Source organism: Balaenoptera physalus, assembly GCF_965194825.1.
Source record: "Balaenoptera physalus genome assembly, chromosome: 14".
Taxonomy (NCBI): Eukaryota; Metazoa; Chordata; class Mammalia; order Artiodactyla; family Balaenopteridae; genus Balaenoptera; species Balaenoptera physalus.
The window spans coordinates 38,438,954-38,455,738 of NC_138893.1; the positions used below are offsets into that span (position 1 = coordinate 38,438,954).

The window sequence follows — 16,785 nt, forward strand, 5'->3', positions numbered from 1 at the left end:
CTCAGTAGTTGTGGTGCATGGGCTTAATTGCTCCACGGCATGTGGGATCCTCCCGGACCAGGGCTCAAACCCATGTCCCCTGCATTGGCAGGTGGATTCTCAAGCACTGTGCCACCAGGAAAGTCCCTCATTTCTTTTTCTTTGATTTAATCTGAGAAGGGATTTGATAGCATCTAGAGGGGTATTATCTACTGAGTGACAGCTACAGGGCAAAAGTAGGATTTCTTTTGGAATTCTTCCTTGGTTGATAAGATCAACCAATTCCCAAATGAGGTAAGCACCCTAAAACCCTCTTATCCACATTAAACCCAAGCAGAGAGACTTGAATCACCTTTCTCCATGATGGAAAGGCATTTGTGAGGTAACTTCAAGGGTCCTTCTGTGACTCAAACAAATTCCCCTTAGCCTTTTGCTCTAGGTCCCCCCAGGGTCCCATCATCTGCCTCCAGTGGGCTGTGCAGTGCCACTGAGTCAGTCCTACTTTCCCTCCAGGAAAGAGTGTTTACAGTGTACCTAAGAGCCAGTGATCACCTTTCTGCTGTGTCTCAAAGCTTCTAAAACTCTGAGCTTCTCTTTATTCATTGAACATTTCATGAGAAGTGGGAGAACCTCAATAGATGTGATGTATCAGGAGATATGTATATGGTGTGAAAGCTACCTGGAGAGGCTTAAACTTATAAAACCATTTAGGGCAGAGCTGATAAAGTGTGATCCAAGAAGCACCTACCTCAGAGTAACCCTGATGCTGGTTAATGATTCAGATTCCTGGTCTCACCCCAGTCTCCCTGATCAGCATCTCAGTGGTCAGGGTCTAGCATTTCCAACCAGTTCACCAAATTTGAGGACCACTGCTTTGTTGGACATGGGCTTTGAATTGGTAGTGGGATGTTGGCAGGGGGGAGAGTATATAAGTAGCCTGTTCAGAAACATCCAGATAAGGATTCCCTGGTCATGGCCCTTCATGGCCTATGAAATTCACAGGAATTGGGCTTTTCTTTAGAACAGCATCATTAAATATAGAATTCAGGAAACGTTCAGCTAAAAAGTAGATATGAAAATTTATGCTATAGGGACTTCCCTGGCAGTCTAGTGATAAAGAATCCGCCTTCCAATGCAGGGGACGAGGGTTCGATCCTTGGTTGGGGAACTAAGATCCCCCATACCTCAATGAAGATCCAACACAGCCAAATAAATAAATAAAATAAAATAAATATTTTTAAAAATTTATGCTCTAAACATACCTGACAAGTAATATGGAGATGGAAAAAGTCACAGTATCGAGATATGTCCTATGAAATTCTGAATGGGGCAAAAGAAGCAAAGGTATAGAACTCCCTGATATATAATTTATCTGCACCCATAAGTTCAAAGCTGAAGACTGCAGTCAAATGACTATCAATGATGAAAACCCTGGCTAACCTATAGGGTGTACAATAAATTCTGAGGATAAACAGTAACATTTGTTTATTCAACAAATATATATTTTAAAATTTATTTATTTTATTTATTTTATTTTTGGCTGTGTTGGGTCTTCGTTGCTGTGTGCAGGCTTTCTCTAGTTGTGGTGAGCGGGGGCTACTCTTTGTTGCTGTGCGTGGGCTTCTCATTGCAGTGGCTTCTCTTGTTGTAGAGCACGGGCTCTTGGCATGTGGGCTCAGTAGTTGCAGCTCACGGGCTCTAGAGTGCAGGCTCAGTTGTTGTGGTGCACAGGCTTAGTTGCTCCGCAGCATGTGGGATCTTCCCAGACCAGGGCTTGAACCCGTGTCCCCTGCATTGGCAGGCGGATTATTAACCACTGCACCACCAGGGAAGTTCCTCAACAAATAGTTTTTTTTTCAAGTGCCGAGGCACTCAAGAATAAGTCGTACACAATCAGGTTATACATATAAGTTAGACATGACCTCTGCCTTCATAGTGGTATTCCATAGACTGAATGTTTGTGTTCCTCCCAAACTCATATGTTGAAACCCAATCCCCAATGGTGTTAGGAAGTATGGCCTCTGGGAGGTGATTAGGTCATGAGGATGAGCCCTCATGAATGGGATTAGTGCCCTTATACAAGAGACCCCAAAGAGCTCCCTCATCCCTTCTGCCATATGAGGACCTAATGAGAAGACTGCTCTCTGAACCAAGAAGCAGGATCTCACCAGACCCTGAATCAGCTGTCAACTTGATCTTGGACTTCACAGTCTCCAGAACTGTGAAAAATAAAGTTCAATTGTTTATTAACCACCCAGTCTGTGGTATTTTGTTATAGCAGCCTGAATGGACTAAGATAAGCTATTAATCAGACATTGAAATAATCATAAAACTATGACTTACCGACTGTCATTGGTGCAATAAAGGGAAAATGAAAAGATCTGCCTGGGCAAAAATGTGAGCTTGTAACAGGAGGATCTCAATGTGTTTGTGGTGGGGGGATGGGCAGGTGGTCAGGAAAGGCTTTCCTACCCCACCCCCATCTCTCCTGGAAGAGAAATTTGAGCTGCCGTGTAAAGGATGAAAGTACAGTAGCCACTTAATTTTTCCTTGTAATAAAAGTCCGCTAAATGGACTTCATTATTCCAAAGAGCAGATTTGCATTCTTTTCTTACTAAAAGTCACTTAAATTTTGGCATAAATCAATCTGGGAATATCGACACTTGATGGCCTTCAAATGTTTACCATGTGAAATGTTTATAGAGCATCTATCATCTGTCCATTCACCATCCTAGGCTATGGAGGTCTGAAAGGTATTTATAACATGATGCCTACCCCTAAAGAGCTTGTGATCTGGTGGCAAGCAGTGTGCTTACTAGAGGAACCATGGCTGGTAGCAGGACAGGTGCAGGTGAGTGGTCCAGAGCACAGGTGCAGTGAGTCCAAGACTGCAGAGACCACCTAGAGCTGAATGGTCCAGGGATGTTGCCAAGAAGGGGACAAGATATGATAAAACACGGATGCTCCAGAAAACATAATAACCTTCCCAGGACCGGAAAGGGGGAGCATGCTAGTTGTGGTCAGGGGTAGGGGCTGCTTTGTTCAAGGTGATGGAAACAGGGGTATGTCTGGAGTTGACACTGGCCTTCATTTGGGGAAGCAAGCTTCCTGCTGGAAATGAATGGAGCCATAACCCTCCTACTGTCATTTGAAAGATGGCATTTTAAACATTAATTAGAGTAACTTTATTCCATTTCAAAAATGGAACTAGTGTTGTATGTTATTTATAGCCACATAGTTTTAAAAAGACTTCTGAACATTGGACGTCTGTGGAAATTTTTAAAAATCAGATCACATGAGCTCGTCTCTCAAGATAGCATTGGCAGAAATCTGCATACAGAATATGTCTTAATAGAGACTGTTGCCACTTCGCAATGTGAGGCTTAACTGTGTGTTAGAGGGTGTGGGAAATGCTACCTTTTGATGCTCATAGCCCATGAACATCAAAATTATTTTTAAAGTGTTTATCTAAAACTATTAGAAAATCTGGGTTACAACTTCTACTGATGTCAATGAATTGCAATATATTTTTCAAGAATTAGTCTTTAAAGACTGGGTTCTGTGAAAGGGCTTGGGAAAAGCATCCCATCTCCAGTAGCACTTTCCATTTTTGCCATCTTCGGGTTTATAAGATGTTTACCAGACCAGGATCATTCCATGTAGAATATGTGTATTTATAAAGTGCAAGGATTTTATGGAGTAAAGTGGATGAAAACCGAGGGGTGGGTGGGTTGAATATACAGATTAAGAGTTTTCTATGTTTAGTTTTTTTTAAGTAAAATTATATTATCTAATTTATATGCTATAAGAACTAACTCTTCATGTTTGTATCTCATTTCCAAAATGGTACTTTAGGTGCTGATAAAATAATAAATTTGATGCTCTTTTCATTGCAATGTAATCTCTATGATTTGATCTAGCTGTGTGGGTCAAGAAAGTAACATTATCACATTGTCCATACCGAAAAGGATAAGTACTCTTCTATCCTGAATGGAAAGGCCATTTATTCTGTCATAAATATTTTCTAACCATAGATATAGTATAGCCTCTTTCAAGAGCCTGTTCTCATTTGTAATCACGTCTATGGTTATAGCTATAAGCTTATCTAACCTGATCTCTTGGTACATGTAAAGCAAATGTTTCCCCAGTTTGTCCTTTAGATGGAAAAGAGCTGATTATTGATTTCCTTAAAATAACCCACCATACACTTAAAGACCATAATTACCCTGACCTCTTTTCTTTGGTCTAATCCCAATTCCATTTACCTTTTTTTTTCTTAGCTGTTCTCTCCCAGCCCTTTAATTACTCATGTTGCTACTCTGTGATCCCATTCTAGTTTCTTTTCATGCACCTTAAATTATGGAGCACATAACCAGTCACAGTCTTATTCTCTGTAATCAGGACCTTCTTGGTATTGTGAGCCCAAAGCAGAGCTATAGTGTGACCCTACACATAGCACATGTGAATTGAAATGGTCTCTTGAGTTGTTGAGGTACAGTCAATTTCAGTTGTGAAGGAAGTTCAGAGTCTTAAAAGACTCAAGAAGTTGAGAGAGAGTGGAGTTACTACCTTGGCACCACTATTTTGATGCCAATTTGGTACTTGCAGAAGCAAAGACAGGATTACTGGCTCCTTCTTTATGCTGTGCCAGAGCAACTTGGTTCTGCCCACACTGTCCTGGTTTAAAGCAGTATGAAATAGGAGGAAAGGGACAATAAGTTTCCATCTCTCTAAGTATCATGGAAGATATAAAACAGCATAAGAAGTGGTATTTGCCTTTAATAAACTTGCAACTGAAATAAGGAGAAAATCTCAATGGCAGTATAAGGTACAAGATAGCGTATATTAAGAGTCAAATGTTAATAATTGTTCTGAGCCCAGAGAAAGCAGAGCCAGAGGGGACTGGAAGAAACCATCAGCTTCATCACAAGGTCAAACCTGAGTGGGGCCTGGGAGGCTGGCTGGGGTTGGTATGGGTGTTGGCAGGAGGTGGGAGGAGGTGTCTATCCGGCAGGGGGATGGGAGGGTCAGTTTGACTGGAATAAAGCGCTGATGATCAAGAAGAGTCAGATGAATGTTTGGTAGATGCCAGGGCCTTAGATGCAAGGTCAAAGTGTTTGCAGAGTGAAGCAGGAGGTCTTTTACCATAATACTTGGGAGGAGGTGTGCAGGGTAGATTGGGCAGGAGAAACCAGAGAAAAAGAGCCCATTAAGAGGGTTAATAGACCCCATGCTAACTGCTTTTTTGTGGTTGCTGGTAAAAATGGCTATGCATCTGTGCCTTTATCTGTCTTCTGCAGGGTCAGCTTATAGATACACATATAATTCTCATGGAGGCTCTGTCCTTAGTGTCTGGGAGTTCATAAAAGGCAAAGATATATGACTGAGCTCTTTCTGGGGACTGAAAAAGGGAAAGGGAGAGGAGAGAATATAGACCTTAAAATTTACCTGTGGGTTCAAAATTCCAGTGGGTGGCCTAGTCTGAGGTAGGCTTACCTGGGATAAGCAAGGTCCTATTAAGTCTGGCCAGCCTTTCATTTCTTCCTTGTGCACATTTTCAGCATTTATACATGATCTTTCCTAATTATTAAGTAATCTATGCTATCAGAGAAGACTTTCATACTTGTTTTGTGTTATGGGCCAAAACCAAAACAAAACAGTACACTGAGTGAGAGATATTATTCTGGGTGATATCTTTGTTATTTGAGCTGGTTATAATTAATGTGGATTAACATAATTAATCCACAACAAGCATTAAAAACAAACTTACTTTGTAGTTGAAGATTTTATTAGTAAAAGAGGTTCCTAAATGTTTCCTTTTCAACCAGGTCTCTTTAGTTATTATTGTAAACTCAGACTTGGAATTAATACAGCCCCTCAAATGCCTGGCTTTGGGGTCTCATTTTGCCATCTGGTTGGACTTCTATCTTCTTTCTAACTATCTTCTTTCCCAGAAATGATCATCGATTTCGTTGAGCATTTAGAAGTTAAGGTGAAAACTATTTAAATATGTTTTTGAGGCTTAGTATTTGCTTCCAGGGTGATGCATTAGCTAATAGTTATTTTTGGCGGAAGCTGCCCCCTCTTATTATTGTTTATGAGTCTCTGTTCAGCTATTTTGAACTCTGGGCGACAGCATGTAGTACTTTGGAGCTACGGTGTATGGTACTTTCAAACACACTGCTCTGGATTTCAGAGCAGAATCTGATTCAGTGAGACCCCGCCCTGTAATAGAATTGGGAGTGGTTTGGGAAGATGCTATGTCAAAGTCTACCTTTGTATTTTCTATGAAAAAAGGGTTTGAGGAAATGAACAGAATAACATCTTGGATGAAATAAAATTCTTTTAAAATTTAGTTGGATAGAGGATGGATGAAGAGGATGGGAGGTATGTGATATTCACGGTGCAGATCCACCCATGAAGTGTTTGAGAGTTGCGTACCCTGCGTCCATCCCAGCCCTGCTTCTGCCCATGGCAGCCTAAGAGGAGGCAGGGCTAGTGCTGGCCCAGGCCGTGTAGAACGGGGTTTCACCTGTAAAGCAGAACTTTTAGACCACATAGCCCTTTTAGGGTGCGGAGAAAAGGGAACCCTCGTATGCTGTTGACGGGAATGTAAATTGGTGTGGCCACTATGAAAAACAGTATGGAGGTTCCTCAGAAAACTAAAAATAGATCTACCATATGATCCAGCAATCCCACTCCTGGGTGTTTATCTGAAGGAAACAAAAACACTAATTAGAAAAGATACATGCACCCATAACTGAATCACTTTGCTGTACAGCAACAATTAACACAACATTGTAAATCAACTATAGTTCAATTTAAAAAAAGAAAGGACACATGCACCCCTATGCTCACTGCAGCATTATTTACAGTAGCCAAAGTATAGACGCAACCTAAATGCCCATCAATAGATGAATGGATAAAAAAGATGTGATGTATATACACAATGGACTATTACTCAGCCATAAAAGAGAATGAAATCTTGCCATTTGCAACAACATGGATGGGCCTGGAGGGCGTTATGCTAAGTGAAATAAGTCAGACAGAGAAAGACAAATACTGTATGATTTCACTTTTGTGTGGAATCTAAAAACAAAACAAATGAACAAATAGCAAATAACAAAACAGAAACAGAGTCATAGATACAGAGAACAAACAGGTGGATGCTTGGGGGAGGGTTGAAGGGGGAGAAGATAAATAGGTGATGGAGATTAAGAGGTACAAACTTCCAGCTGCAAAATAAATGAGTCACCAGTATGAAATGTACAGTGTGGGGAATATAGTCAGTAATTATGTAATATCTTCCTGTGGTGAGAGAATTTAACTGGACTTATTGTGGTGGTCATTTTGAAATGTATAGAAATATCAAATTACTAAGGTGAGTAACAAGAACCAGCATAGTGGGCTTCCCTGGTGGCGCAGTGGTTAAGAATCCACCTGCCGATGCAGGGGACACGAGTTTGATCCCTGGTCTGGGAAGATCCCACATGCTGGAGCAACTAAGCCCGAGGGCCACAACTACTGAGCCTGCGCTCTAGAGCCCGCGAGCCACAACTACTGAGCCCGTGTGCCACAACTACTGAAGCCTGCACGCCTAGAGCCCGTGCTCTGCAACAAGACAAGCCACGGCAATGAGAAGCCCACGTGCAGCAACGAAGACCCAGGGCAGCCAAAAATAAAATAAATAAAATAAATTTATTAAAAAAAATAAATGACTAGCATAGTGTTGTAGGTCAGTTGTACTTCAAAAACAAACATGCACATTCATAGAGAAAGAGATCAGATTTGTGGTTACCAGAGGTGGGGGGAGGGGGAGGGGGAGTTGGATGAAGGCAATAAAAAGGTACAAACTCCCAGTTATAAGATAAATAAGTGCTAGTGATGTAATGTACAACGTGATAAATATAGTTAACACTGCTGTGTGTTGTATATGAAAGTCGTTAAAAGAGTGAATCCTAAGAGTTCTCATCACGAGAAAAAAATGTTCTATTTCTTTAATTTTGTATCTATATGAGATAACGGATGTTCACTAAACTTATTGTGATAATCATTTCATGATGTATGTAAATCAGATCACTATGCTGTATACCTTAAATTTGTACAGTGCTGTATGTCACTTATATCTCAATAAAACTGGAAGAAAAAATAAAAATAATGTAAAAAATAAGAAAGAAAGAAGGAAGAAGGAAAGAAAGAAAGGAAGAAAGGAAGAAAGGAAAAGTAAGAAAGAAAGAAGGAAAGCAAGCACATGGCCCTTATCGCCAGAAATGAGCTGGTGTAACCCAGATCCTGCCATGAAAAGCCTTCATTTCCCTGGGGCAAGTTCAGAAGGGCTCTTCATGCCCTGTGATGGGCTGACCAGCTGGCAGAGTGCCAGACCACAAAACCAGCGCCTGCCCTAGAAAAGAGAAGAAAGAATCCACCTAAGGCTCCAGGCCCCCAGTTAGAATTCTTACGTTGCTCAAAACTAAATTGATCACGTTTGCTTGACATCCCTCCCTCTCTCACTAGGTTGAATTGATTAAAACACCAATGAGACCAGCAGAGATGTTCAATCTCCAGATCTAGAAGAAGAAAATGTCTCTTGCATTTTACCTCCAAGCAACCTTTGGGCAGCGTTTTAAGTATTACCTATTCTCCTAAATTTCTGGCAGTATGAACTAGTTGACAGATGGAATGTCTCTGAAATGAATTTGTTGCAACATAAAATGTAACTGCTGTTTTTAGAAAGTTGAAGAAATAGTTGCTACTACAACCCTGTTCATGCCGCTAGAATACTATGCTGTTTTCACCCTTATTTGACACCTCCGTACTTTGTTCCCCTCCTGTTCTGTGGTATTTTTACAACACAAGCAGCTCCTGTTAACTTTTTTTTTAAAGATGTAAGATTTTTAAATGTGCTGTTACTATTTTCACAACTTTTATATAAAATTGCTTCGATGTACATCTTCCTACTTAACTAGTTAATGGAATGCCTTGGTTTGCAGAGAATGAATTCAGGGGTGTCACACCTGCAAGACATATGACTGTTTGTGGCCATGCTTTAGTGATAGCAAAGCAGGCAAGATTCAGGGGGGCCTTGAGTGGGACATGTTTTAAATAATTGATCATGAGAAGAAAGCAATTGATTAATCTCTTTCACTGGCAGCTCTATTTTTTTTTTTAACATCTTTATTGGAGTATAATTGCTTTACAATGGTGTGTTAGTTTCTGCTTTATAACGAAGTGAATCAGCTATACATATACATATATCCCCATATCTCCTCCCTCTTGCGTCTCCCTACCACCCTCCCTATGGTCACCCTCTAGGTGGTCACAAAGCACTGAGCTGATCTCCCTGTGCTATGCAGCTGCTTCCCACGAGCTATCTATTTTACATTTATTAGTTTATATATGGCCATGCCACTCTCTCGCTTCGTCCCAGCTTACCCTTCCCCCTCCCCGTGTCCTCAAGTGGCAGCTCTGTTTTTTTATGAAAGGAATCTATGCTTTTCCCTGGGCATATGTTAACTTTCAACCAAAGCAAAGACAAATGGAGCATCCAGAGTTAAAAACCTAAATAGAGCCTACTGAAGTTCGACCTTACTAATTGGGATTGTGTGATCATTTGGATGGGAAAGTTTTACTTTGCGCCACCAGTTAAAAGTATTTGCTAAGCTGTTAATATAAAACAGACCAAAAGTTTTTTTTAATTTTTAAAATGTTCACCTTTAGATATTTTGGGTTAAAAAGAGTAACTCCTTTGTCAAAGTGTAGTTTTCAAGAAGTTAAATACATGACTCTCATACAAATATGGAATGAACATGTACCAGAGATTTAGTCAACTCATTAATGAAGGAACTAGCAGAATGTAAAGCTGGTTCAAAGGAGAACCAAAGGAATGGGTTTAAGGGCATTCAAGAAAGGATGTCGGGATAAGATGCCAGGGTTAGATATAAGACTGGTTAGCGGTCTAACAGGAGAGTAAATCTGGACAGAAATCATCTGCACATCTACGGGACAAGAAGCTACAGTTACGGTTAATTTTCAAAGTCCAGGCTTTTAATTAGTAGTAAAGAGCTTGTCAAACACAGATCCAGTGCCCTGGGTCATGAAACAATTCTGTGTGGGCTGTTAATACTCCTGCATGACACTGGAGGAACATGCTTCTCTCCTTCACCTTGTTTACAAGGTTTGGATAATTTTCCTTAACATCTTATTATTAAAGTGAGCTTCTACCTGTATAGGCACCAGGAACAGACAAATTCTTAGAGACGGAAAGTAGAGTGGCGGTTGCCAGGGGCTGGAGGGAGGGAGGGAGAATGGGGAGTTATTGTTTTATGTGTCCGGAGTTTCAGTTTTGCAAGATGAAAGATGTCCTGTGGATGCATGGGGATGGTGACTGCACAACTATGTGAATGTGCTAAATGTCACTGAACTGTACACTTAAAAATGGTTAAGATGGTCCATTTTATGTTATGTGTGTATTAGCAAAATTAAATAATTTTAAAAAGTGAGCTGACACATAGGTATGTGAAGAAAAAGTTAACAATTCTTCATCCTACTGAGATAACCCATTTAATAGCCCTATGTTTGTCTTAACTCACTTTTCCTCGTTCATAAAAACATAAGTAGACTTTTTAAAAAAGGGATTATTAAAATTCTTTGTGAAATTTTCTCTTTTAACAATATGTCATGGACAGGCCTCTAGGTTACAGATATTGATCTAACCCATTCTTTTTAATACAAAATCCATAGAATAGATATATCGTAATTTATCCAACTATTGCTCTACTGATGGAAATTTGAGTTGTTCCCAGGTTTTGGGTTTTTTTTTTGCCAGTACACCAACTGTTATAATAAGGCCGTTTGAATACAAGAGAGTGATGCTGAAGGCCAGGACCTGAGTAAAGATGGCAAGAAGGCAGAGGAGGGAAATGGATCAAAGAAATGTTTTCTTGGGAAAATGGATTGGATTTAGTGGACAGTTGAAAATTTTGGTGTAAGAGTGGGAGAATGCATAGCGCTGCCATTTTATTAAAAGTGGGAATAGCAGAAGGTTTCAGAAGAGATGGCAGAGAAGCTGAGAGGGTAGAGTTTGTGTTGACAATGCTGTGTTCGAGTTAGGTGTGCCGTCTCTGCCCAGCTTGGGGAAGATATCACAGATAAAGACATAGATTTGAGAATCCTTCACACAAAGTCATAGTTGAAGCTCTGAGAGTGGATGAGACCTGTTCCCAGGGAGGCCTTGTATTCGAGAGGAAGGAGGTGACATCCATGGGAGTTACTTGCATTTAGGGGTCTGGCCAAGGAGACTGAGAAGTTGTGGTCAGAGGAGGAGGAGGAGGAACAGGAAAGTAAAGCCCGGAGAGGGAGGAGTCTGAGATTACATCCCAACTAGTCCAATCTTAGGAAATGTAATAACGTTAAGTACTCTTAGGTCTGAGCAGTACAGACGTTCCCTCTCACTGCTTGCTGTGTATGCCTTTCATGACCCCTGTGAGTCCGTTTTCAAACGCTGGTTTCCTTGTGTATAAACCACCAGAAACAGTGGTACAGTTTGGTAAGCCAATTTGGGCCACTGCTTTGAATTTAAGGACTAAGCCAAATCAAATGGCAAAGGGGCACAGTTTGACTTTAGTTTGGCATCTCTCAACAGTAATTACAAAGTCATTTTTTTAAGGCTAGATTAGGTTCATATAAACAAAGACTTTATTATTAAAGGAGAGTATGTGTCAATTTCACAAAGCCATGTGAACTAGAGAGGCTGCAGGGGTTCCCTAAGGAAGCAGTGAACACAGGGATTTCTAAAACATTTAGAATTAGCTTTGAAGCTGTCTCAACAATCTGTATTACCATAATTACCCTATTGCCACCAGATCTTTTTATAAAGGATCTGTGAATTTTTACATTCTGTCTACCTTAGGTGATTGGAAGGGAGACTGAAGGGAATTACTAGCAGTCCAAATGCCTTATTTTGTTACCTTTCATGGTTTTGAGAAATACCCAAGTTTGGAAGAGCAACTGAGTCATTGGAACTGCTTGATGCCACTGAAGAGTAAAATCAGTGGGAATTTGCCAAGTTTGAAGCTAGATTCAATTTATAATAATTCAAAAATTGGTTCCCAGTCTTATATCAGATACCATGGTTGGAGGTCCCTAAAGACGAATCAAAAGAAGTGAAGCTGAGGAGTCTTACCCATAAAGTGCTTTGTCATTTTGTGGGAAAATAAAAAAGAATACATAGAAAAATATTGAAGAAAAATCTCCAAGGTGTCCTGTGACCCTCAGGATTGTGTTTATTGTTGTTGAAGGAATTTGCAGGTAGAGTGAGGTTAGTCCATACTTGAGTTCTCTCGAGCCACAGGACCATTTGGTAAGGAGAAGGCAGGTGTGGCAACAGTGGGAGACTGGCAGGTTAGGGAGGCGGCAGGTGGTGAATGAGCTGGTTTCCAGGTAATGTGATCACAGTAGGTTTATATGGTGGTCATTTTCAGGCATGATGGACTCGGGCCATCATCTTGGGTTACTTGATTATAAATTGCAAAGAAGGAGGTCATAGCTGTGGAGTGTTGATCTAAACAAAGACAGATGAACCCACAGCGGAAAGCTTGTTGTAGGTTTGTGTCACCTTGAATATCTTTAGTAGTTTGCCACTAGTAGAGACTGCTAACTGAGGGTGGGGCAGTAAGATTCCATCAGAATCTTACTGCGCTCAATACTAGTTCATCTAGATGCGTTCATGTGTCATGGGAACTTATCATGTGTTCCAGTAGGTCCTTAGGAAAGCAATTTAGTGACTGAACTCACCTCGTCCCTACCCCAGCTGAGTGCCCATACCAACTGCTTGCAGGAATAATCAAGACAAATCCTGGATTCTTTGCCCAAGGCCCTGAATTGTACAGGAGTCATCCAACCTTGGGAATAGGGAGGTTAAGAATGGAGATTTCCAGCTTTGGTGTTGCTTCCCAGTCACTTGGCAGTGGAAAATCTTTACTCGCAGAGGCTGCCTTTGGCTTTAATTTTGGACCAGTTGCTGAGTCCTGCTCTGGTCTTGCCTGAACATGCAGACCTGGAATCCCAGGACCTGCTTTTTTTGCACCATCTCCGTAATTCACAGCTGCACGGTTTTGAAAGAGACGCCAAAATCCAGACACAGCAAAGCAGCCTCTTTTGCATGTGCTGAGGTCCTGAATGACAGTTTTATCTTGGACATGTTCCCTTTTCTTTCCTCTTCTGCTTGTTTATTTTTATCTCTCTCTGTAATATATAAATAATGGACTTATCCTATTTACTGCACAGAGAAAATTAAATGTCTGAATTGTTTAGAACTATGGGAAAGTATTTCCAGAGTGTGAAAAAATAGACACTGGACATTTCAGCTTTTGGTGTAGTGGGAATTTATTACTCAGCTCAGTAACAGTTTTGGTCCAAACTAAGCAGTTGTGTGGGCAAGCCGTGCTTTCCTGAATAGCACTGCAAGAGACAGTTTTGTTCATATTTGAGACCGCATGAGCCAAAGGTATCTTTCCATCAAAGACTGATTATCTCTGAGTCTTAGACATATCCCAGAAGCTGTGGAGCCCTAGCCAGTGGATTTTACTTGCATGAGATATTGCATAGCCCCCAAAGGGGAGGGAAACAAAAGGGGAGGGAGGCAAGAGAGAGAACTCAGAGCCCAACAATAAATAGCTCTTTGCACCAGTCCCCCCCTCCCAAACCCCATACTGCTGAGATCATAGAGTAAGTTAGCAGCATGCAGTAGAAGGCACTGCTGCCCAGCAGCTTGGCAGATGATGACCAGATGTGAACTTGTCTGTCCACAGTGTGTGGCTGTGACCTGGCCCAAGGGGGCTTCTTCATAAAGAACGGAGAGTATCTCTGCACCCTGGACTACCAGAGGATGTATGGCACGCGCTGCCATGGCTGCGGGGAGTTTGTGGAAGGAGAGGTGGTGACCGCCCTGGGCAAGACCTACCATCCCAACTGCTTTGCTTGTACGATCTGCAAGTAAGTGTGGCTTTCCCCAACAGAGAAGCGCTGGGTTCTGCTGTCAAAGCTTGGAATGTGCGCTTTGGTCTTCAGTTGTACTTAGTCTTATTTTTTTTTAGTATTTATTTATTTTGGCTGTGCCTGGTCTTAGCTGTGCCATATGGGATCTTTTAGTTGCAGCATGTGGGATCTAGTTCCCCGACCAGGGATCGAACCTGGGCCCCCTGCACTGGGAGCGTTGAGTCTTAACCACTGGACCACCAGGGAAGTCCCTTGAGTTGTACTTAGTCTTAAAATATCTGTTCTTTAAAAAAAATTTTTTTATTGAAGTACAGTTTGATTTACAATGTTGTGTTAGTTCCAGGTGTACAGCAAGGTGATTCAGTTATACAAATATACACATATATCTTTTTCACATTCTTTTCCATTATAGATTATTACAAGATATTGAATATAGTTCCCTGTGCTATACAGTAGGACCTTGTTGTTTATCTATTTTATATATAGTAGTTTGTATCTGTTAATCCCAAACTCCTAATTTATCCCTCCCCCTCTCCTTTCCCCTTTGGTAACCATAAGTTTGTTTTCTATGTCTGTGAGTCTATTTCTGTTTTGTAAATAAATTCATTTGTATCATTTTTTTTAGATTCCACAGATAAATGATATCATATATTTGTCTTAAAATATTTTTTCTGATGCACCTTTAGATGTTTTTATTTTCCTAGTGTGTTATTAGACTTAGTCAAAAAGTAATTTACTTAGGAAACTTTATATGTGATATCTTCCACTAACTAATGTGACTGATTTTAAGTGCCTTGAAACCAAATCTGAAAGCAGCTCTAGGTCTTGAGACATTTTGAGCAATGGAAACGTGGGAGGAAATGGCATAAATACTTGGAAAGATGAAGCTTATTTGGAAGTATCAGTTCTTATCAGATGAAGCTTATTTGGAAGTATCAGTGTGTGGGAGTGGGTGTGTAAAATAGTTGCATTTGCTCTATAACCAGGGAGAGCAAACTGCCCCATGGGCCAAATTAGACCCAATACCTGTTTTGTAAATAAAGTTTTATTGGAACACAGCCACGCCCGTTTGTTTATGTATTGTCTGTGGCTGGTTCCAAGTGACAGTGGCAGAGCTGAGCAGTTGTGACAGAAACCTTATGATCTGCACAGTCTAAAAAAATATTTACAATCTGATCTTTCAGGGGAAAAGTTGACAACCCCTCCTCTCTATCATCCACCAAGGTTAGATCTTTACTGCACAAAGCAGCTTGATTAAAACGATCAGTCAGAGAGAAGAAGGAAACTGTGTGAAGTGTGAGTGGAAAATGTGGTTCACTGTTGTTGTGTTTTGAGTGCTACACATTACAGAATTTACAATGGGTTCGATTCCTATAATGAGGAGACTCACCAATAAAGGATCAGCTACTTAATTGACCCATACTAATCAGGCAATCCCATGCCTTTTGGAATGGTGTTGATTCTGCGTGCTCCATTTTGCTATGCCTTTGTAAAAACTACAGTTCAGTTCAGTTTGTTTTGTTTTTCAGCATTTCATGTTTCTAGGCCAGAGAAATGTAAACTCTAGAAGGCTAAATATGATTTTGTATAATTAATTAACAAGATAATACACATGGATAAATTGTAATAAGATTTAGGTGAAATATTCATCATCAAATTATTTTAATAACTTTATATAACTATTAGCCCATTTTTTAATTATATATATTTTTTCAATCATAATTTAAAAATTCTGGGTTAATGAGCTGAAATTTTTTCTGTATTTAATCAAAAGCAAAGCTTCCTCTTGACCTCTCCTTTTTCAGGCTGTAGCTCACAGCCCGGTTAAGAGCCTGGACTGGCATTCGGGAGACCCGAGTTCTGGTCCTGCTTCCTGGGCTGATTTGAGACCTGTGTGAGCTAACTTTTCCACAGCAGTTGTCTCATCTGCAAGGTGACAGGCTGTGAACTGGGACAAGTGATTCCCCAAACCTGGATGGTCACTGGAATCCTCTAGGGAGGGTCTCTTTAAAAATATCCATTTCTAGCCTTTCTCCCTCCTAACTCATGATGATTTAGTAGTTTCTGAAGGGTTACCAAGGAGGAGGAGACTCAGTCGGGTTGGAAGGCGCTGGCCCAGGTAAACTCCGAGAGCCTTCCTGATCTTGGCCCCGAGAGATCATTGCTTCAAGTTGGTAACGGACAGACATTCATCAGCTGTAGCCCTGTCCCCGCGTGTCTGAGCCCGCAGAGAGGGGCCCGCTGTTGCTGCTCTAGTGCTACTGCCACTGCTGCTGAATGACGCCAGTTTCCTCTGCGGAGGCGGCCTTTACAGCTTACAAATTGCATTCATGGAGAAATTAATTTAACCCTCTGAGCAATTCTGTGAGGTCAATCAGGAATTAGTATCCCTACTTATGAGTGACTTTGAGACCCAGAGTGTAAGGGATTTTCCCGGTCTCTCACATCGCAAGGCCAAGATTTGAACTCAGGTGTTCTGACTCTAAATCCAGTTCTCCTTCTATTACAAACATTCAGGCAAATATCAGAAGGAAGTGAACCCAATGGGCAGAGGACGTAGGGAAATGAAGGGGGGTCATTTGTGAAATAACAAAATTCAGAATTCAGAAGACCTGGTCGCGTTGTTGAGAACTGGACTCTGGTTTGTCCCATGGTGGATCTGTGTGGGGTTCAAGTTTAAAAATATAAGCTTAGATGAAATGCAGGGCCTGGACTAGGGTGAAGCCAGGGAGGCTCCTGGGCGCACAGTTTAAAGGGGCGCTTACTCCCGGGTCATGCGGTGCCCCTGACAGCAGGGGCCTCCTTAGATGC

At 41.1% G+C, this 16,785-nt stretch overlaps 1 protein-coding gene across 16 annotated transcripts in view; it reads left to right on the forward strand.

Annotated features, from left to right (window-relative positions):
- Positions 1-16,785, forward strand: part of ABLIM1 (actin binding LIM protein 1) — a 329,116-nt gene that overhangs the window by 186,832 nt on the left and 125,499 nt on the right. For all 16 annotated transcript variants that reach the window (XM_082423398.1, XM_082423389.1, XM_082423397.1 and 13 more), the window contains one exon: positions 13,788-13,971. In XM_082423398.1, the coding sequence (XP_082279524.1) occupies positions 13,788-13,971 (184 nt within the window). The remainder of the gene's footprint in view (positions 1-13,787; positions 13,972-16,785) is intronic.